Raw genomic sequence first — 23,696 nt, 5'->3', positions numbered from 1 at the left:
TGGATGGAAATATATCTGACATAAAAAAAAAAAAAAAAAGGAAAAAAAATCTGAGAAGCTGACTAATCTGGAAACATTCTTTTCATAATTTAGGAAAAAAATTCACAAAATTTGTAAAGAATTTGGAAGGAAACATAACTGTCATGAAACCAAAAAAGAAAAAAAGATGAAAACAAACAAACAAAAAAAGAAACAAAAAAAAATTTGAACTGGAAACATTCTTGTATAAACATTTAGGGGGGAAAAAAATCAAAATTTTTAAGAATTTAGATGTGAAGGTAAGTGATATGAAACCAGAAGAAAAAACAAACAAACAAAAAAATCCTAAAAGCAGACTGCTCTGGAAAAGTATTTTTTAAGGAAAACATCACGAAAAAGAAAGAAAAGGAAAAAAACCTCAGAAGACAAAACAACGGCGAGGCTTTTCAGCAGCGTCTTTCTAATCAGTCTTGACATTTATGACCAAAATCCCATCTGATAAAGAAAGCACTGAAACGAAGAAGTTAATTTCAGAAGAAATGTAATAAAAGTAAAACGGCATCCGCCCACCTCCGCTAATTTGCCTTTTAATTAGCCAGCTTTTATGCTAACCCTGGATCTAATTGGTTTTAGCATCCGAAAATTGCTCTTAATATCAGCAGCTGATTCATTTCATACCTCGGCTAAAAAGGTCTGATGGCTTTTCCACCCTCTTTTGCAAATCTTGGTCATCTTGGCAATGTTTCATGTGGCAGAAATAATGCATTAGCAATGCTAATTACTGCTAATTTGAGAGCTCATTAAGGTTCTAGGGAAATATTGTGCTTGCTCTTAAAAAAAAAAAAAAAAAGCTAATGCGCAATCGAGATCATTTGAGACCTTCATCAAAGGCCGCTAATGAATATGCAGACTGTCGTGTGTCAGGCTTGCGTCAGATGAACTCTTGTGCGATTGCATCAGAAATTCAGATTTGTTTTTTTTTATCATAACGCAGGCTGATATGTGCGTTAGCCTAGCATCTATACAGGCCAAGAGGTAGCATTTAGCCTCGCTCATTTGGACTACTCGTTTCTTTATGTATGAGTAATGAGGAGTCCTGAATGGAGGCTGATTGCAGGTTGAAGAAATTTGCAAAGCATTGTGGGGTTGCAGATTAACTAGCGTTAGAGACAAGAGCCTGTCTATGTTTAACAAATCAAGAATTCGTTAGCTAACTCACTAGACAAAACTCCAGCCCTATGTTCTGGTTTCCCAGAAACCTAGCTAACGAAGTTTATATTACATTAGCTAAGTGATAGCTAATGTAATATAATGTGCGATGAGGTAGTTAGCTCGTTAAGTGCATTAATACAGATGAAGACAGATTCTAGACAAGACTAGACTGGTTGATGGTGGAGGCTTCATCGTCCACGCCGTTGGTGTCGAGTTCTCCTCGTTAGTTAATCCTGGGCTTAATCTGTCAATCGTTTTCGTTCATTCCGTGGTCAGTGTTTGGATAAATCTATGCTTCATTTTTGTTGCTGTCTTTGTTTAGTTTTTACTGCATTCTGTGGTTAACTGTTGGTTTATTCTCAGGTTATTTTTTTCACCATTTTCTGTGGTTAATTTTAGTAACTGTGCTGGAAAATTCTGTGGTAAATTATTGGTTAAATTTTACTTCATTCTGTTTAAACTTTTGGTAGACTTAGTGGGTATTTATGTGGTTAATTTAAGGTTCATTCTGTGGTAAATTATTCGTTAATTTTTTCGGTAAATTATTTGTTTACCAGTAAATTTAGTTAATTCTCTGGTAAATTTTTTAATTCTTTGGTAAATTATTGGTTAATTTTTGGTTCATTCTGTGGTAAATTATTGGTTAATTTTTGGTTCATTCTGTGGTAAATTATTGGTTAATTTTTGGTTCATTCTGTGGTAAATTATTTGTTTACCAGTAAATTTAGTTAATTCTCTAGTAAATTATTTACTTCTGTGGTAAATTATTGGTTAATTTTTGGTTCATTCTGTGGTAAATTATTTGTTTACCAGTAAATGTGGTTCATTCTCTGGTAAATTGTTTCATTCTGTGGTAAATTATTTGTTTACCAGTAAATTTAGTTAATTCTCTGGTAAATTGTTTCATTCTGTGGTAAATTATTGGTTAATTTTTGGTTCATTCTGTGGCCAGTTTATGGTGTTTTATCTTTTTATGCTAATTTCTGTGAATAATTTTTGGTTCACCCTGTGGTCAGTTTTTTTTTTCGTTAATTTTGTGAATAATCCATTGTCTCGAATACTTGAAGAAATCTTACTTTTAATTCTTCATTCAGTTTTCGTCTCGATATTATTAGCTAATTAATGGCCTCTCGTACTTTAAAGCAGTGAAGTAACGGCCCGTGCCGTCTCTATGAGCAGCCACATACACACCTTTTCACACATTTCTTTGTCTCTTCATTTTATTTTGTCTCATTTTAATATCGATTTTCCACAAAGCGTTTTACTTCACAGTAACATGTCGATCTCGTGCACACACGCGTCTGTCTCGGACATATCGTCTGTAATCAGATAATCAGTGTGGTCATTAAATGCTCATCAGTTAGGCTAATGTCAGTAAATAAAGCACGCTGATTAGCATGTGCATGGCCTCTGAAGAGAGATAATGTGATGCGTGGCTGAGATTCAGCACCTTTTGTTCAGAATTTACGCTGATTTTCTTTTTATTCCCTTTGTTTATCGCGAGCATTAGGGGTCCAAGCACCAGAGCTCAGAGCCTTGCTGTTTTATTAAGGTTAGATTTAAAAAAAAAAATATATATATATATATATATATATATATATTCTAATTGTTATTCTTATTTGTTATTCCTGCTCAGTTGTGGTAGACTCTTTGGACTACACACACCAAATTTGGCAGACTGTTTGTTTTTATTTTACGGCTAATTTGAGTTCATTAGCTAAACACTCAAGACAAACAGCATCTGTTTTCAATATTGTAATAGTAGTAATAATCATCGTAGTCAAATCACACCAGCCTAAGAAGGAGGAAATGGCGAGGGGAAGTGGAGGAGGGTGTGTTAAAAACAATACTGAAACCCTGCCAGGTTTTACGGGTTGAATTGTGTTTCTTTAAAAAAAAAAAAAAAAAAGTCAGAAGATTACAGATGCGATAAATAGCCAAGGCGTCGGCTACACACAAATCTTTGCCATTTTTCTCTTTTTTTCATGACAGATTTTGTATTTTTTTTCCACTCAGCTGTCGCCAAAAGTGAAGAAATAGAGTGTTTATGAGAGCACCGGGACCAGCTCGGGTTCCTCAGCGACTTTTATGAGGCATGTCTGAGGATTTTATGTGTGTGTGTGTATATAAAATATTTCCGATCTGGTAATAAAATGAACGGGAACCATCCCACACCATCCTCTCTTTTTTTCTTAAGACAAAAAAAAAAATCGTAGCTTGTCTCATTACTGAGAAATGACGAAGAGTAAACTCGTGAACATACAGCTGTTACAAAGCGCTGACGCTGGAGACTCCTTCCATAAATGTTAGTCTCTTTACAGAAAAAAAGTCACCATATCAACGATTACACGTTTTTCTCAGTTCAACAACAACGATTTGTTTAGTATTAGTCCTAGACTACGTGGAGTGCCGTATAAGTCCCTGTTGCTATAGAAACGATACCGTACGAACGTAAAAATGAGCGCATTATATTATTAATATAAAACAAAGCTGTCGTTATGGTTACAACGGAAATAACATCCAAAAATAATGCGCACCTTCTGACCAATCAGATTCAAGAACAAGCAAAATGTTATCATAGCTACGTGGAAAAAAAAAAAAGAAACAAACAAACAGATTTTTAAGGCGTGTTCTATATTTTTTTTAGAAATTTGAGCGCTTATTAGCATGTTCTTTTTTCGCGTAGCTATGATAACATTTTGCTTGTTCTTGAATCCGATTGGTCAGAAGGTGTGCGTTATTTTTAGCACCGTTATTTTTTTTTTGAAGTATCCTTACCCACACTTTGACACACACACACACCTTCTCTTCTGGTGTTCTATCTGTCCTTCTTGCATTTTCTAAGTGACAACTCTCTCTCTCACACACACACGCGTGTATCTCGCATCCCAGCTACGCCAACGCCTCGAGAGGAGGTTACCGCGTCAATCACGAACTCATAACTAATAAACGCAATCAGAAAGCGCTCAAACTGCACCTGGGTCCCCGCCGTCTCCACCAATCACCAATCAGCACCGTCGCCGTTATTGTTATCGTGAATTTCCACAGGCGGGCGCCGCGCTAATTAATTATCCAAACGAACGGGCTTCTTTGATTAGATGCTAATGAGGCAGAATGGCCCGCTCAGAAACAAACGACAGGCCAGAGCGGCACGTCGCTCCTCATCTCCTTCGAGGACGTCTCGAGAAGCTCTAATGGATCGTAATGGCGTGTCTCTCGTGTTTTTAGGAGGGCTTAATTACACATTATAATGCTAACTTCATGTTAATAATCTTCATCTCCAATTCACAATGCTTCTCCATCCATCAGACGAAGGCAATTTGCCTGGAATAGCACAATTTATAATAAATGTGGTGCAGGTGGGTGAATTAAACAGACGTTAAGTCAAATGGCTGAGGAGTGCGACCGTAGTTCAACCTGCGATAAACAACAGATTCAACAAATACAAATAAAAGAAAGGTGAATGAATGGAAAATAATGGAAAATAATGGAAATGCAGAGAAGATGGTCGAGAGAGAGCGAGTGAGAGAGAGTGAGAATAGAGACAGACAGATAGAAGAGAAGAATATGAGACACTGCAATGGAGAGAGAGAAATGGTGCGAGAGAGAGAAAGACAGAGCAAGGAAGAGAGAGACATAGACAGACAGAGATACAAGGAGTGACAGAGAGAGAGAGAGAGATACATACGTACACAGGGAGGGGGAGAGAGATAGAGAGCTAGAGAGACAGATAATGAGAGAGGGAAAAGGAGACAGAGCCAGAGAGACAGAGAAAAGGAGTGAGAGAGATAGACAGAGAGAGACATACAGATAGAGAGACAAATAGTAAGAGACAGAAAAAAGAGGGAAGATGAGTGAGACAGTGAGAAAACGAGTAAGAGATGGAGCTAAAAGGAAAGAGAGAGCGAGAGAGAGAGAGAGATGCACAGGGAGGGAGGGAGGGAGAGACAAAAGGTGAGAGAAAAGGAGAGAGAGAGAAAAGAAATGAGAGAAGGAGTGAAAGAGAGAGATGTACAGATGGAGAAACATATTGAGAGAGAGAGTGAAAGACAGAAAAAAGGAGCGAGAGAGATGGGGAGAAAAGGAGAGAGAAAGAGACGCAGAATGCACAGAAAGAGAAACTGAGACACAAACACACACACACACACACACACACACACAAATGTCCCTTTATTTCCGTGTTTTTTTTAACTTCCATTCAGGAGGTGATGATGGAGGGATGAAGTGCGTAGTGTTCATTAACGTTCTACCCATTCTCTACCCATAATGCACTGCAGCCTAAACCTCTAACATCTGCTACTGCGCTGTGACACACTCCGAGCGTGTTCGTAACTTTATCGTACGCAACGTGCAGAAGAACTAAAACCAAACGACGTTCTAATAACAACAAAGAAACATCCGGAAGTTTTCCGGCTTGTTATTCGCTAAAGGACGTCTGATTGGAGCAGCTTTTCTTTCGCTCCGTCAGCGTCGAGTGCAGGTGCAGATAAGATCAGCGCTATAGACATGGTTGAAACACCTCACGCTTGTGTGTGTGTGTGTGTGTGTGTGTGTGTGGGAGAGAGAGCAAGCGAAAGAGAGAGAGAGAGACTGCCAATCTCCATGGCAACGCCCCAGGATCCTGGACGTAATGAACACAACACGTCTTTTCCCCTCATTCCCTCTCTCAGACTCTCACGTTCTTCCTTTACCTCTTAAATACATCTCTCGTGTTTTTCCTCTCCGTCCCTCTGTCCCTGTATCAATACGTTTATCCGTCCATCCATTTGACTCGGTTTTACCCATCCATCTGTCCTTCCATCACTTATCTGCCATTGGTCCATGCATCCAAAAATCTATCCATCCATCATCCCGTCATCAATTTATTTACCTGCCCATTTATTTTACTCAGATTTGTCCATCGATTGACTGATCTGTCCATCCATCCATCCATCCATCTAATCATCTATTCATCCATTGTGCTCAGTTTGGTGCATCCATCCATTTTACATCACACACTTGCATCATTCTCTCAGTCCTTCATTTATCCATCCATCCATCCATCCATCCATCAGTTCACCATAACCCATCCACCATAACATCCATTCCATGCATCCATCAATCTGTCTCACACAGATCTGTACATCCATCCTTATTCCATTTATATATCCTTCAATCATCCATCCAATGACCCATCCATTCCATCCATCCATTGTCCTTTTTACATCACACACTTACATCAATCACCCAGTACTCCACATATCCATCCATCCATCTATCCATCCATTCATTCATTGTGATTGGTTTGGTACCTCCATCCATTTAACATCACACACATTATTCACCCAGTCCTCCATTTGTACAGTGATCTATACATTAAGTTGTTCATCCGTCCATCCATCCATCCATCCATCAACCCATCAACTGTCCGTGCTTTATTGTTCAACCCAGTACTCCACTTATACATCCATCAATCCTTCATCCATCCATCCATCCATCCATCAACCACCTGTGCTTTATCGTTCAACCCAGTCCTCCACTTATACATCTATCAATCCCCCATCCATCCATCCATCCATCCATCAACCACCTGTGCTTTATCGTTCAACCCAGTCCTCCACTTATACATCCATCAATCCTTCATCCATCCATCCATCCATCCATCAACCACCTGTGCTTTATCGTTCAACCCAGTCCTCCACTTATACATCTATCAATCCCCCATCCATCCATCCATCCATCCATCCATCAACCACCTGTGCTTTATCGTTCAACCCAGTCCTCCACTTATACATCCATCAATCCCCCATCAATCCCCCATCCATTAATCCATCATGCTCAGGTTGGTATTTTCATCCATTTTACTTCACACACTTAGATTATTTACCCAGTCCTCCATCCATCCATCCATTTATTCAACACACCTCCCATGTTATTCCTCTCCATCCCTCTGTCTCTTTAGTGTTCTCTTTTCTCTCCCTCTCTAGCATCCCTCTTTTTCTGGCCTCTCCATGTCCGGAAGTCCACCGTGTTCCCTACGGAGTGCGTAGTCTGGGATGAAGTACCCTAGAGGGATTAGGGTGCTAGAGAGTAGGGCACTATCTTAGACCCGGACTCGCGCCACGCCACTCGTCCTGATGATTACGACGTTTATTACGCAGCTCTTACAGCGTTCCTGATTCTCACGCTGCTCAGGTGTGTGTGATTATCCTGAGTCAGAGCTTCTCACTTCAAAGCCTGCAGAACGACGTGCTTCATTTCCTGTGCTTTAATGAGACTCTGTGTGTGTGTGTGTGTGTGTGTATATGTGTGTGTCTGTCTTTACGTATGTCAGTACACCATGTGTGCTTCTGGATATGTTTGTGTGTCTGTGTGTGTGTGTGTGTGTCTGTCTTTACGTGTGTCAGTACACCATGTGTGCTTCCTCTCTCCTTTGTGTCCTGAACTTCTTTATGTTGTTCTTTATCTATCTATCTATCTATCTATCTATCTATCTATCTGTCTGTCTCGGCATGCAGACAGCAGTACTGTTTGTGAGAGCTAGGTGGCACAGTCTCTCTAAATCACTCTGAGCTTTCTTACAATGTTTAAGGAGAAAAGAGTTAAATTTGAGAAGGTGCTTTATGTTAGGATCCTCCTCGAGGCGTTGACTTGATATGAAGAGTTTTTCACAAGTGAGAGAGGTGTGAATAGGAGTTCTTTCTATCTCTCCCCTCTCTGTCTCTCTCTCTTTCTCTCTTTATGTTTTTGCTCCTGTGTGTGATTCTCCTTTCGTTCTAATCCAACAGGCGAAGGCTTTGAGGCACGTTCATTTTGAACAGTGAATCAAAACTATCAGATCACAGCCACAAGCAAATTGATTTTTTTTTTTTTTTTTTTTTTTTAAATAAAACCTACAAACTAAAACAAGCACCTGTTTTCCACCTGTGCATCTAAAATATCCGTCATCTGGCAGATCATGTTCATTTGAATCATTTGAACAGCTCTGCTGTTTACTATTTTGAAGAAGTATCTTATGTTTCCTATTCTGACCTCACTACAGCGAAACACCAAAACCCATCAAGCTCTAATGCTGGCTCAATAACAGCCCACCCATTAGGGAGAGGCTAATGAGAGAAATGTGCTCATTCCAAATCAAATCTTAATTAGTTCAAGTCGATGAGGGACAAGTAGCCAATTTCGTTTGCTGAACTTTTGGTTATTGCACTTCATTTGCTAGTTTTTTTATGTTGGACTTCAGTTATTGGACTTTGGTTGTTGGAGTTCATTTGTTGGACTTCAGTTGTTGTTGGTTGTTCGACTGATTGTTGGACTTTAATTTTTGCAGTTTGGTTGTTGGTCTTTGGTTGTTGAACTTCGTTTGTTGGACTTTTTGTTGTTGGATTTTTTTTTTATGTTGGACTGTTGGTTGTTGGACTGTTGGACTTTACTTGTTGGACTTTAGTTGTTGGACTTCAGTTGTTGGACTTTAGTTGTTGGACTTTAGTTGTTGGACTTCAGTTGTTGTTGGTTGTTAGACTGGTTGTTAGACTGTTGGTTGTTGGACTGTTGGACTTTACTTGTTGGACTTTAGTTGTTGGACTTGACTTTAGTTGTTGGACTTTAGTTGTTGGACTTCAGTTGTTGGACTTTAGTTGTTGGACTTTAGTTGTTGGACTTCAGTTGTTGTTGGTTGTTAGACTTGTTGTTGGACTTCAGTTGTTGGACTTTAGTTGTTGGACTTTAGTTGTTGGACTTTAGTTGTTGGACTTCAGTTGTTGTTGGATGTTAGACTGGTTGTTAGACTGTTGGTTGTTGAACTTCCTTTGTTGGACTCAGATTGTTCTGTTGCTGTGAACGTGGTTTGGTCTTTTTGGTTTTGTTTTCTGACGACTCGTGTCTTCCAAGTCTCATAAGTGTCGCTTTCATTTGACCTTAACGTTTGTCGTTTGAGTTGACCTCGTTTGGGCCCTAAAGGCACAGCCAGAGAGCCAGGTACAGCAGTACATATGTTAATCTCATTACTGTATGAGGCCACATTACACCCAGGAGAGTTATAATAGCAGCCACATCCCTCTCCAACCATGCTGCATGCTATTTTAAGACCCTGTCAAGTGCCAAGTTTGAATGGTGCACTCGCTCAATGTACACATATCTTATGACAGGGCTGTCTTCAAGCTATACTGGCACCACTAACGACACATTCCACGAGGAGAAAGAACGAGCCCCGCTGTCTTATTTCTAATTTAGCTCAGTTCCATTTTATTTGTATAGCACTTTGTCAGAAAGCAGTGTTACAGAAATCTGGACCTAGAATTACATGCCTAATGAGGAAGCCAGAGGTGACAGGGGCAGGGAAGAACTCCCTGACATGACATGAGGAAGGTGACTTTGGTCCCGCACTTGTGCATGAACTATGATGTGAAAGCCTCTAACCCAGGGGTATTCCGCTAAAATTTATGTATTTTTCTTTACAAAGGTCTGGATAAGCAACTACCAGGACATGGCATGTTCCAAAATATTAAATGAAGATTTAAAATATTAAATCACTCAATTTCTAGAAGGATCTATGTTTAGTTCTTTGGTACAAATGTATTTGCTAAAGTTCATTCATGTATTTAATGCTCCATACATAGCTGTGGGTCCTGAATGTGCAGTGGAAAGATTTAGAATGAGGGATGATTAGCCTGTGATATATGAACACACACACACTCAGAAAAACACACACAGGCAAGGCCATGCAGATGAATGCCTCTCTAGAGGGCAGAAAAGTGTAGAGCGTGTCCACACTTATGGTGCTCTTGAGAGTAATCACGAGATGATCTATAGCATAAAGGAGATGCTGCTACTGAATAAACCACGCCCGGTGTCGAAGTTGTCATAGAGCAAGTGGAAAGGAGTGAGGGAAAGGATGGCTGGTGACCCCAGATTTATTTGGTGGCCAAATAAATCTCATTTTTCTGTTTTTGCATATTTAGGGGGCCAAGCACTTGAACCTTGGTCAGTATCTAATACTACTTCCCACAACTCAGGCCAGAGAGATGAGCCCCAGGAAATATACTTTTTAATCTAATTCCTTGACTTAGTGTGAACAGATTTGCAATTTGCACCATTTTGCTCCACCTACTTAGATTGTGAGCTAATTTGCATAATTGTGCTAAACTACCAACTAGTCCTAGGAATGTTGGTGTATCTTCACAAAAAAAATGGTGTCAAAATACTCAAAAGTCATGTTCAGGACCTGATTCTGAGGACGTGGTCATGGGGCGTGGCCAACCATAAGGGGTGGAGTTAATATGCTAATCTGTGCTAAGTAGATTTCTTATGATGTCTGAGCCATCAGCTAATCAGTTTTCAGAAGAGATTTCACAGGGCTAGCATTCTACAAAATATTCAACAAAACATTGAGACTGGAAACAACATGGCCGCCACATGCTGACCAATCATAGTGGTCCGGAGCTTGGTTCACTCACCGGCTGTAACTCGTGATTGGCTACATGGATTCACAAGAAATTTAAAAGTCACGTTACGTCCAGGACAAGATTCTGCACGGTTTGGGGCGTGGCCATCCATAGGAGGCGGAATTGAGTTCAAGTTTCTCAGGAACCGTATGTGCGATCGAGCTGAAATTCGATGTGCCGAACCGTAAGCTGATTTCTAATGATGACAACTTAGTAGCTGCATGCTAGCCATCATAAAATACATCTATGGTTTCTCCATTTTTCTGTGTAACTTGGCAAAAAGTGGGCGCTATTTGCCAGCGGTGCTTGGACCCCGCAGATTGCTGTTTCATTGCTGTTCATTGCAATTTTATATCTTTTGCTTATTATCTGTGTATGGTGTAGACAGAATTATTTTAGGAAGCTAATAAAAAATGCTCATCAGTGACAAAATAGTCAAATCAGACTGCTTCCTCTGTGTTGGCTTTGCACACTTTTGGCATCGATTTTTTTTTTTTTTTTTCTTTTCCCCAAAAGCAACACACAAATGTGGCCCTAATGAGGTTTTTTTAGAAGAAAAAAAAAAAAACTGGTTAGATTGCCACTGTGGAATCAGAGCAGATGTGCACGGGATGTGTGAAAGAAATCAGATTTGATTTCCTGCCCAAATAAAGCCTTGGAGATCGAGTTCTGAGGGAAAAACAGAGCGACATCCATCCATCCATCCATCTATCCATCTATCTATCCATCCATCCATCCATTTGCTTCACTATGATTGCTTCCCTTGCTCTCATTTCACTCCATCTCTCTCGCTCTCTCTCTCTCTCTCTCTCTCTCTCTCCCCCTTTCTCTGCAAGCGCCTCATCCAATCTGAGCAATTTCTGCTTGTTTTTCTTTTGCTGCAGGGGAAAAAAAAAAAAAAAAAGTGAACTGGAATCACACGGGCAAGTGTGGAAAGCGCAATCTTTCCAGCATGATTGATGAGACGTGTTCCTGTCTCGTGTCACTGCTTATTGTTTTTTTTTTTCTCTCTCTCTCTCTCTCTCTCTCTCTCTCTGAAAAAAAGATCAGCTACAGATGCAGATGATTTCATGTAGAAATGAACCTTTCTGTTCTCTCTGTTTATATTCTGTCGCTTTTTTTTTTTTTTTTTTTTTTTTTTTTAGTACATTAAGTAGTGGCTTCCTTCTGACGGCGTTTCGAGGTGATTAGAAGAGGGGAGAGCGGAAAGAGAAATGACAGGGAGCGCTAATTTATTAGTGAAGGTGGAATGAATTCATTAGACTGTGGACACACACACACACACACACACACACACACACACAGATAACCTGTCCGTGTCTTCTCGACTCATAGAGACAAGCGTGACATCATGTTTGACAGCTTCTGATTTCGTTGTCAGATTCAATTTATCCACCGAGGCTTAATGCACACACACACACACACGCACACACACGCACACATGCGCACACACACACACACACACACACACCTGTTTGCCCGTTTGTGGTTTGTATTCTGAGGCACAATAAAACTTTTAAACCTCCAAGTTGATTGTATTAATTAAAGACTTATTATTGTACAGAGTCATGGATAAAGAATGGATGGATAGATAGATAGATAGATAGATAGATATTTGGATTAGTAGAATAAACGTATTGATGGATGGATGGATGGATGGATATATCATTAGCTGAACAGATAGATCAACAGATATATGTTTCAAGGATGGATGAATGCATCGATGGATGGATGGAGTAGTAGATATTGATAGGGCGAATGAATGATAAACACACTAGATGGATAGACAGATAGATGGATAGATTGGATATATGTTTAGATGAATAGATAGATGCAATGTTGGATGAAAGATGGACAGAGTTATGGATGGATGAATTAATAGATACATGACAAGAATATGGATGGATGGATGGATGGATACTTTGGTGGATGGATGGATGGATGAATAGGTAAATGTACTGGTGGATGCACAGAAAGACGGACACAGATGAATCAATAGATACATGACAAGAATATGGATGGATGGTGAATAAATGATGAAAATGAACCAATACAGTGATGGATGGATGTTTGGATGAATAGGTAAATGTACTGGAGGATGCATGCTTAAAAGATGGATGGATGATACTGGATGGATGGATGGATGGATGGAATGATAGACTGACAGATGAGTATGGATACCAGCAGGAAAACTACAGGTAATGTGTCATTACATTAGGAAGGATGATAACCTGCTGAGTTTGCAATAACGATCCTGTTTTATTGGGTTTCTTCTGTGTGTGTGTGTGTGTGTGTGTGTTTGTGTTTCTCTCTGTGTGTGTGTGTGTGTGTGTGTGTGTGTTCACCATTTGATGTTTCCGTGGATGTGTGCTGCGTGTTTAGTTTTGAGTTTTACAGCATTAAAGGAATGTGTGTGTGTGTGTGTGTTTTGTCTCGGCAGCTGATAGCGGTGTACGAGGAGGCGGAGCTACAGCCGAGGGCGGCGGTTAGCCCGGGGGGCAGCGTGGCGTCCGGATACTCCAGCCCCTACGCCTCCGAGCCCGAGCTGGGCGTCCTGCGGCCCGCAGTGGGCACAGAGATCGAGGTCACCTCCAGCACCCTCAAGTCAAGTAGGCTTCATTCTCTACTCTGCTCCTACTGCTCTGATTTACAGAGAGAGAGAGAGAGAGAGAGGGAGAGAGAGAGAGGGAGAGGGAGAGAAAAGGGTACAGTATACATGAGAGAGTCTGTGTGAAAAGGCTGGAGTTAGTGTGAGGGTCCAAGTGGGGGTCTTTGTTTCTTTCTTTCTTTCTTTCTTTCTTTCTTTCTTTTGCTTGTTTGTTTGCTTTCTTCCTCTGTCTTTCTTTCTGTCTTTCTTTCTTTCTTTCTTTCTTTCTTTTATTTGCTTGTTTTCTTCTTTCTTTCTTTCATTTGCTTGTTTGTTTGCTTTCTTTCTTTCTTTCTTTCTTTCTGACTTTTTTCTTTCTTTCTGCCTTTCTTTCTGTCTTTTTCTGTCTTTCTTTCTTTTGATTGCTTGTTTGTTTGCTTCTTTCTTTCTTTCTTTTGTTTGCTTGCATGCTTGTTTTTCTTTCTTTCTGCCTTTCTTTCTGTCTTTCTTTCTTTCTTTAACCCTACTGCAAGTGTTTTACTCCTCTTATACCACAGCAATATGGAATAAAATTTTCAGTTTTTTTTTTAAAGCACATTGTATGCATCATACTTTTTATCCGTTTACAGTTGCCTTTAACGTGCTGCTCTCTAGTGTGGCCTTTGGATAAGACTTTTTACATCTGAGGTAAAGCTGCGACGCAGGTCACTCTTCTTACTCCAGCAGACACCACCTGTCAGTCTGTTAGACTCCGCCCCCTGCTGAGGAGGAGGAGCCAACGCGCAACCTTCACCCCTTTACAGCCCGAAATAATGTCTAACTTTTCACAACAATATCTTTTACACACACACACACACACACACACATTAAGTTCGGGGCAATGCCATGAAGGCCTTTTCTACCGTAGCGAGACTGATTTAATAATAATATTCTCTGTGTGGCTTCTCTGTCATCTCAGCTGCTCACACACACACACACACACACACACACACACACACACACACACAGCTGGCTTCCATTTGCAGGCTGCAGAAGTGAGCTGGACACGCTCCTTTTATCTGTTCTTTCATTTAATTGATGAATGACTGAAAGAGAGAGTGTGTGTGTGTGTGTGTGTGTGTGTGTGTGTGTGTGTGAGTGTGTGAGCAGCTGATGTAGGGGGGGGTATTTGTGATGTAATGACATCGCCGGGGTCAGAGGTGCGATCACACAGACATCTGCCGTTCATTTGTTCTCACCGTTACTTCCCCGAAGTTGATTATTTTCCAGTAACAGCTCACCCTGAAGTGTTTTATTCCTTTTACACCACAGCAATTTACCAACAAGTATAAATTTTAAGTAATAAAATAATGACCGGTCATACTTTTTATCCATTTATAGTTACATTTAATGCTGTGGAACATCTGCGAAACAAGTCATCACATTTGTCACAGCAGTCATGAACAGCCAGACAAACAAGCCCAGCTTTTCCATAGTACGGTAGAATTAAAGTGCGAAAAAAAAGTGCGTACGAACTTTTCACCTGGCCGCTCGTTATCATAAAATAACTTAGATTTTTATCGCCAAAACTCTTTAACATATTTCATGCCTTGCCCTTTTCGTAAATATTTCCGTTGTTATGATTCTGTAGCTACTAAATGCTAAGAATTATACAATTTTGCGAACTCTTCCTACCTGTTTATGTTTAATATTAAGAGGGTAGATGTTTTTTTTTTTTTTTTTTTTTTTGTCGTTATAATCCAAAGTTATTAGAGAGGTTTATCATTATTACTGTACATAATTTTAGTGTTTTTCCTGTCAGAAACATTACCAGTATAGTTTCTCGCAACATTTCACGTACGAACAAGCAATTTTTATCCGTTAAAGTTAAACAGACATTTCAAATCACTAAAAAAAATCACTTAGTGTGAACTGTGATAAAACATTAGACGATTATTGCGATAGCTAACTTTTAAAATATCAGGATAAAACTGGCTCTGTTTGGAAAATAATATTTTCAAATATATTTAAAAATATTTTTTTAGTTTAGCTAGTCATGTCTTTTCTAGCTAGCATTTGTGCGTGCGTGCGTGTAATTGTGCGTTTTGTGCTTTTGTAGTTGTTTATCTGACAAACAGGAACAGTGCCTCTGATGTTCTACCTCAGTCGGCATCTCAACAGAGTCTCTCAGTGGTACGATTAGAGCTGCATCGATCCTTCACACACACACACACACACACACACACACATTTCAGAGCTAGATGTCCAAACACCAGGCTGGAGAGCTTCTTCCAGTGAGTGATTGAGGTATCGATTACCAATAAAGCAGAATTACAGGTTAGCAGATTCAGACACCTTTTAGCTTCTCAGTCTGTCCTTTTCTCCTTTTTTTTTCCATTCTCTTTGTCCTCAGTCTCTCCATCATTCAGAAATCTTCTCAATAGCGTATTAGAACTACTTAAAAGCTTCAGAAGCTTATAGGTTGCTCATAGAAAAGAGGTAGAAAATATTTCTCGAGAAAATTCCACCATTTTGTAGTGATCAGTGATGAGCAGCCTCACACTGGTTTGAAACAGCACATGAAGGAATTCAAACTTTAACTCTTAAGAACATGTTTAAAAAAAAAAAAAAACAGTTAAGAGCGTGTAATTCTCATGCCTCTTTTTGATAATCGGAGTTTTTTTTTTAATTTATTTTACAATTTTTTAAAATTTTTTATTACTCTTATACTACAACAATGTGCCAGTGATTACAATTTTAATTCATTAAATAACATCATCTCATAATTTTTATTCATTTCTAGTTACGTTTAACATTCTGGCTTTCAGAAAACTTCAAGTTACAGCTTGACCTCTGACTGCTCCAAAGCACTGGCACTGGAGACTCCTTCCATAAATCTTAAATAACCGTTAAATAAATATCAACAATTACACACTTTTTGTGGGAAGATCATCGAAGTTCTGATAACAGCGTGTAGACGTGACAGTAGTGTGTGAGCACACTTTCCAAATATGTTAAAAAAAAAAAAAAAAAGGAGCAATTAAACAGACGGGTTTAATGGTCTGTGTCCAAGAAAAAGGATTGTTTATTTCATCAGTGGTTAAAAATATAATAGGAAAAATCATTATTACACATTAATGTTGCTGTATTAATATGATTTAATTATTACTCAAAATTTTTTGTATATTTAATAATTAAAATTTCATATTTAACTAATTTAATTAAATTAGAAATAAAAAAAATATTTTCTCTGTAGCTGTTAAAAAACAAAAAATATTTCATAGTCTCAAACTGTTAAACAACAAAAAATACTGTGTAGTCTCAAACTGTTAAAAAAAAAAAAATAAAAAAAAAATACTGTGTAGTCTCAAACTGTTAAAAAAAAAAACAACAAAAAAATACTGTGTAGTCTCAAACTGTTAAAAAAAAAAAATACTGTGTAGTCTCAAACTGTTAAAAAAAAAATACTGTGTAGTCTCAAACTGTTAAAAAAAAAAAAAACAAAAAAAAAATACTGTGTAGTCTCAAACTGTTAAAAAAAAAAACAAAAAAAAAAATACTGTGTAGTCTCAAACTGTTAAAAAAAAAAATAAAATAAAATAAAAATACTGTGTAGTCTCAAACTGTTTAAAAAAAAAATACTGTGTAGTCTCAAACTGTTAAAAAAAATAAATAAATAATAATAAAAAAAAAATACTGTGTAGTCTCAAACTGTTAAAAAAAAAAAAAATACTCTGTAGTCTCAAACTGTTAAAACCCCCAAAAAACATTAGCCTTTATTCTTTATCTGTTTGAAAAATCTGCGAAACATTTTGTGACCCAGACAGAACCTTTATAATTCTAACATTACCAATAGTTTAATTTTCAAATCAACCCACCTCCAGTATTTATTTATTTATTTTTTTAAATTTCTCCCCCTGCTCAACACATCTTGGTTTGTTCCTCATGAGATTAGTGGAGAAGTTGATTACAGGGCTGCCGATGGCGTTGATTATAGCTCTGAAGTGTAACCTCTCTGTGGAGCACATGATTACGGGCCGCCGGCGCATTTTTCCAGGTTCCGTCACTGCTCTTCTTTGGTGGGCTGAAATGTCAAGCGCTAACAGCTCCACAGGTCGTGAATCCGAGTTAATACTGACTTTCTCTTTTTTTTTTTTTTCTTCTCAAGTAACTTGAACTTGCACAATATCACCCGCCTTTTAAAATAATTTAAAAAAATCTCATCCGAATTCTATACCGGAGCGTGCGATAACGTAACGTATTCTCCGTGTCAGATTATACGATGAAGACTCTCTTACGGTAGACCTGTGATTAATGAAATGCTGCGTAGTTTGCAATAATAAGTAATAAGACTTACGTTTACGTTTCGACATTGCTAGCGTATTCGTAGCTATGCCGTGAGTTTGTGAGAATATGAGAAGAGAAATAAACAAGAAATAACAGTAGAGACAGAACGTAATAAGCTAGAAGAAGAGAAGAGATAAGAAAAAAATAAGAGAAAAGACAAAAAAAAAAACCCGAGAGAAAGAAGAAAAGAGAAGAGAAAACAGTCGACACAAAACAAGAAAAGGCAAAAGAGAAAAAAACAAGAAGAGAAATAACAAAAACAAGAAAAGTAAAAGAGCCATGACAAACAATGAGAAGAAGAGAAAAAGGAAGGCACGAAATAAAACAAGAAAGAAGAGACATAAAAAAACAAGACTATCTATCTATCTATCTATTTGTTAGTAGCTAGGTGCTAGCATTGGTTGGAATGTTGTAATGTTTTTTGCGTAATGCATGCTGCGTATTGTAGTTAAAAAAAATAAAATAAAATAATGCGACTAAACGCTAGCTTTACGCTGAAATGCCCTTTAAAGGAACGTTTCAATCGAGTGCTCCTGAAGAAATGGTCCACTCCGAGCCGTGAGATCCGAACAGCAGTCCTTCAGAGATAAGCGTCATGAACAGTCAGCAGCAACGCACCGTATCCCGCGCTTTCGTTTATCCTCCAGCTCGGAAAAGGTCATGGGCACCTTTAGAAACGTGGCTGATGCAGCAGAAATGTGGACGATGGCGCCGATCTGACGCCACCACGCTGTTTCTTCCACTGCCAACTTTCTCCTGGAGAACAGCGGCTGATTAATGGCCCTCTGTCCTCGCTCCGTTTCCGCTCTTCCCCACTATTTACCTAATCATGGAACAAACTCACAGGAGTATGACCATATAACAGCCCTAGTGTCTTAAATCATGTCACTTTTCTGAGAAATCGTGGATCTCGTTTCTTTTTATAGTTTTTTTGCATCAAAGATCTGCTTTTAATTAGATTATGATTATTATTATTATTATTATTATTATTTTCTGTAGTAATTACAAACAGATTGGCAATTTGATTTGAATCTTAAAATTGTGAAATGGTAAATTTTTGTTGTTACATTGATTTGATTTTTTTAATATTATTTATTATATTATTGTTTTATTATTTTTTATTCATTCATTTTTTTAAGGTATTGTGAATGTTTTTAATGTCTTTTTTTTAAATAATTGCAAACTGAATCGAAGCAGCTGATTTGATGTTAAAATTTATTTTATTTACTTATTTTTATTTATTTATTTTATTTTTTGGCATCAAAATAGCTAGCTCTGTTTATTATTATTATTATTATTAATATTATTATTATACTTCTTTTTCATGTTTTTTAATAATTACGAACTGATTGGAAGCAGAATACGAAGGATTTAAAAAAAAAAATCCTCCTTTTCAGTGTTAATTTATTTTTCTGAGATATTGCATATTTTACATCAAATTAGCTGCTTCTAAATTAATTGTAATGATTAAATGTTTCTTTTTTTCAATTTTTGTAGAATTTCTGTCGCTTTTTCTGTGTTAAATAATTTATTCTTCTCAGATATCACACACATCTTTTAAATGAATCAATTTTTTTTTTCATTTTTTTCAAACTTATTTCAAGCTGTTTTCATGCAAAAAATTTAAAATGATTAAAATGTTTATAGTTTTTTCCTTCTTTTTCAGTGTTAAATAAGTTTTTGAAAATGTATTGCGTTTAACATGAAATCAGCTGCTTCCAATTAATTTGTAATTATTAACAAAAAACATTTTTATTTTTTTAATATTAAACATTTATGAATATTGTTTTTTTTCTTACATCGAACAAAAGTTTATTTATTTTTCTGACGCAACCTCGTACCTCAGTCTAGACCTAACTTTCTGTTTTGTTTTTACTTTCTAGCATGATACTTATTAGCATAAGTAATTACGAAGAGAAGCATTTAAGTGAATCAATGAATCAGTGAATCATATGTAAAGAACCTAAGTGAAGTCCATTGTGAAGAGAAACGTTTAAGTGAATCAATGAATCAATGAATCAATGAATCGGTGAATCAGTGAATCAGATGTTATGAACCTAATTGAAGTCCATTGTGAAGAGAAACGTTTAAGTGAATCAATGAATCAATGAATCAGTGAATCAGATGTAATGAACCTAAGTGAAGTCCATTGTGAAGAGAAACGTTTAAGTGAATCAATGAATCAATGAATGAGTGAATCAGTGAATCATATGTAATGAACCTAAGTGAAGTCCATTGTGAAGAGAAACGTTTAAGTGAATCAGTGAATCAATGAATGAGTGAATCAGTGAATCATATGTAATGAATCTGAGTGAAGTCCATTGTGAAGAGAAACTTTCAAGTGAATCAATGAATCAGTGAATCAGATGTAATGAACCTAAGATGAGCTTTGTGTTCCGAGAGGTTCGGTGCTGACTCTGCTTTCTGTTTATGTTTTATTTTTCTTCCTCTGACAGACACGCCTCTGATGGTCAGGAGCAGCAGTGAACTGGTGCTGTCACGCTCACTGGACAACGGGAGTCGAGATACTGAAAGCAACGACAACAGACCAACAACAGCAACGGTCAGTGTTCCAGAAAGTTCAGGGCAAAAATCTGAATCTGAGTTAATACTGATTGTGTCGTTTTTTTTTTTTTTTTTTTAATTTTCCGATAACTTGAACTTGTACGATATCAGCCGACTTTTATGATTGTTACTCGTCGTTCCGTACGAGTGTCGAAGAAAATCTCGTCCGGACCCTATAACGGAGTGTGCGATAACGTAACGTATTCTCCTCCGTGTCAGATTATACGATGAAGATCCTCTTACGATAGACCTGTGATTAAAGAAACGTTGCGTAGTTTGCATCATCAACCAGCGCTTCTGCAGAAAACAGGCAGAAAATAAGCAAATGAGATTGACGGAATAAGAATATCATATTTCTGTCCGTTAGTATGTTTTGTTTACGTTTCAACTTTGCTGCTAGCGTATTTGTAGCTATGTCGTAAGAAAAAACAAACTTTTGCACACCTCAGAGAATCCACCCACAAAAAAAAACTTTTATACAACACAGAGGCTCCGCCCACAGGCACATCAAAGGCTCCGCCCACTGAAGAACATTTTGGTACACCTCAGAGGCCCCGCCCCTTCCTGCGGCTGATTATTTTCCCAGGACAGCACAACGCAGAGTGTTTTATTCCATACTTTTTCTTTCACACAGTATATTGTTGAAGGATGATGAGATCTTTATTAGCTTTTCAAAGAACAGTTCGTGGTGTTGGATGAAGATCTTTCGCCACTGTTTTTATTCTTCTTCTTCTTTTTTTTTTTTTTTTTTATCATCAAAGATGATGCGTCTCCGTACACATCTGTTTTGGTGTGAGAAACCCATTCCTTTTTCGATTCACTTGGGTCAAGCCTTGTGTTCCTTTCACCTTTCATAAAAGTATTAGAATTTCTTTTGTTGTACGTCTTCTATTTCAGCGCGCGCGCGCGTGTGTGTGTGTGTGTGTGTGTGGGGTCGGGAGATTGTATTTGTTGTTTTTTGTAGGTTTTTATATTGTATTTTGCCGGTCGCACCTGCGGCCCCTCTCACACACCGTTGTGATTTTGGCTTCTCTCACACACTATCTCAAATTTCTCTCTCTCTCTCTCTCTCTCTCTTTTTCTGGGTTTAATCCATTTATTTCCTCCCATCTTATTTCTCTGGGTTTGTCATAGTTTTTATCCATTTATAGTTACACTGACTGGTTTTCCCTCGCTCTCTTGTCCTGCACTTCAAGAATAAAGAATGTACGGATGCACAATAACAATAGCGCAGAAGCATGTGGCCTAGCGGGGGATAATCGCATAACCGTCTGTAATCTGGGTCACTGTGTGTGTGTGTGTGTGTGTGTGTGCATGTGTGTGTGTGTGTGTGTGTGTGTGCATACATGATTCGTCAGGCCGTCATTAGCTGCAGCGAGACAGACGAAGATTGAATGTGCATCATTTGTTTCCTTTTTTTTTTTTAATGTGTTCTTTTTTTTCTCTCTGCTCCTTCAACCCGCGGGCGACACTTCTCCGTGACTTGAGTCGTAAGAGAGGAGGTAATAGAGAGAGAGAGTGTGTGTGTGTGTGTGTGTGTGTGTGTGTGTGTGTGTATTGGAGCTACCAGCAGGGACATCGAGCAAACCTACAGGAGTTTGGTTATTATATTATTTACACACATTAACCTACAAAAAAAAAAACCCTTCGTCTTCAAAAGGAGTGACCTGGTGTGTGTGTGTGTGTGTGTGTGTATGTGTGTGTGTGTGTGTGTTAACAGGGAGCAGGCCATGTGCTAACAGTGAAGGGTGGAACCATGGACACACTAAAAGAAGACATGAACAGGAAGACCAACAACAACAACAACAGCAGCAGGTAAGAGTGTGTGTAGTAATAATAATAATAATAATAATAATAATAATCTGTTCTTGTTATTGTTAAAACAGTGAAAAATTAATAAAATTAATAACTAATAGATTGCAATAATAATCGAGAGCATCATCAAAAAAAAAAACAAAAAAAACAAAACATCTCCTCTAAAATTCCCTCAGCTCTTTCCATTCAGGAATTTTTTTTTGAAAAGATCGAGAAAATCGTTCTTGTCCTAATTTCGATTCATTGCTTCGTTAGCATAGCTTTCTGACACGAGTGCGCTAAGCTAAACGTCCGTGTTTTCCTCACCGCTTTACTCTCCTTCCTCCTTCCTGTCGTTTTACTCTCTGGCTCTGTCTGTCGCCTTCAATAAACCTGAACTTTTCTATCTTCTGTCCAAACCCGAGGCACTTGGCGCAGTTCTCAGGGTGATAATTCTTCCCCTGACAGAACAAACACACTCGTTTAAGTACGGGTCACATGATTCTCCTTCCATCCAGGATTAATATTGACTCGCTTAAACCTCATATTTTATTTATTTATTTATTTTTTGTACGTAAACTGACATTTGAAAACACAATTATTTTAAAAATAGCTTTTAAGGAAACGGCTGCAAATCGAATCAGAGTAAATGCTAACGAAATAAATTTCAGATCAGAATAAAGGACGGTTCGTTTCTCACCGTAGAGACCTTCTGTAAAAAAAAAAACAAAACAAACCAAAAAAAACCACGAATTTACAGTTAAATGTAGTCAAGAAGTCGAGACACATTTGTCTGAAGTTTGTGCACCAGCGCAAGGTAGTTTATCTCGTGTGTGTGTGTGTGTGTTTTAACTAATATAACGTAAGCAGTTATATTCGTGACGTCTTTTTAAGTCTGTAATTCTCCGCCGCCGTGTTTCCCCGGAACACCAAGCAAACAGAAAAGCTGAAACCCTTTCATTCAAACAAAAAGTTAAACTGACGCTTCTGTCGACTGTCATTGTGTGTCATTTGTACGTTGATTGGATGATGTGTGTTTAGTCTACTTTTAGTTTAAAGCATTTTAAGGGGGAAAAAAAAATTATGACCGAGTAAATAATCCACCTCGGTCTCGTTCATTGTACCAGCGACGGCTTTTCCAAAAAAAAAAAAAAAAGTTAAATAAATAAAATAAAATATTTCTGGCTCTAATAAATAGCCAGAATATTCCATACATATTTAGTAATATGCCTAATTTTTAAAATAATTAATTTTGTCAAATATATCTGTGTTTTTTAAAAATATATTATATTTTTATATAAAAGAAAATATATATTTTAGAAATAGTGAAAAAATAAAAAAAAATTAAAATATAGAGTGAAAAATTCTTGGGTTTTATGGGTGGAAAGTGTCAAAATTAAACATTTGTAGCTTTAATAAATAATAATATCTTACACATTTAAATAATCTGACTAATGAGGCTTCTGGAAATGTAAAAAATTATTTAAAAATTTAATAATTATTATTATTTCACAGTTAAAGCAATCCCCGTTTGTAAAACGTTTACGAAAACCTGTTCTAAAATACATTGTCTCATTTTATAATAAACAATTTTTTTAATTAACTACGCTTCTCGTACAGCTTTGGGAGGTGGGGGATGGGGGGGACGTGGATCTTAGCAGCCTGCCGAACTTTTACGCATTTTGCGTAAGAGCACCGAATTTTAACATCTGCTACGAGTTGTCCCTCAAAAATACGCCAAAAGAGTCGTCTTTTATCCCTCCAATTAAAATGACAGATCGACATATGAATCTGGAATGATTGACAGTCGTGTA

General features: G+C 37.8%; 1 protein-coding gene across 4 annotated transcripts in view; it reads left to right on the top strand.

Annotated features, from left to right (window-relative positions):
• pard3ba (par-3 family cell polarity regulator beta a) overlaps positions 1 to 23,696 on the top strand; it is a 123,617-nt gene that overhangs the window by 14,475 nt on the left and 85,446 nt on the right. For 2 of the 4 annotated variants that reach the window (XM_053230000.1, XM_034300163.2), the window contains exons 3-5: positions 13,051 to 13,219; positions 19,980 to 20,086; positions 21,809 to 21,903. In XM_053230000.1, coding sequence (XP_053085975.1) covers positions 13,051 to 13,219; positions 19,980 to 20,086; positions 21,809 to 21,903 — 371 coding nt within the window. Of the gene's footprint in view, positions 1 to 13,050; positions 13,220 to 19,979; positions 20,087 to 21,463; positions 21,591 to 21,808; positions 21,904 to 23,696 lie in introns of those variants that run through there. The other 2 variants (XM_053230002.1, XM_053230001.1) reach the window with 2 other exon arrangements.

Source organism: Pangasianodon hypophthalmus, chromosome 26 (assembly GCF_027358585.1).
Source record: "Pangasianodon hypophthalmus isolate fPanHyp1 chromosome 26, fPanHyp1.pri, whole genome shotgun sequence".
In the NCBI taxonomy this organism is placed as follows: Eukaryota; Metazoa; Chordata; class Actinopteri; order Siluriformes; family Pangasiidae; genus Pangasianodon; species Pangasianodon hypophthalmus.
The sequence above is the reverse complement of the archived record's forward strand: the minus strand, read 5'-3'. Positions and strand labels throughout refer to the sequence as shown.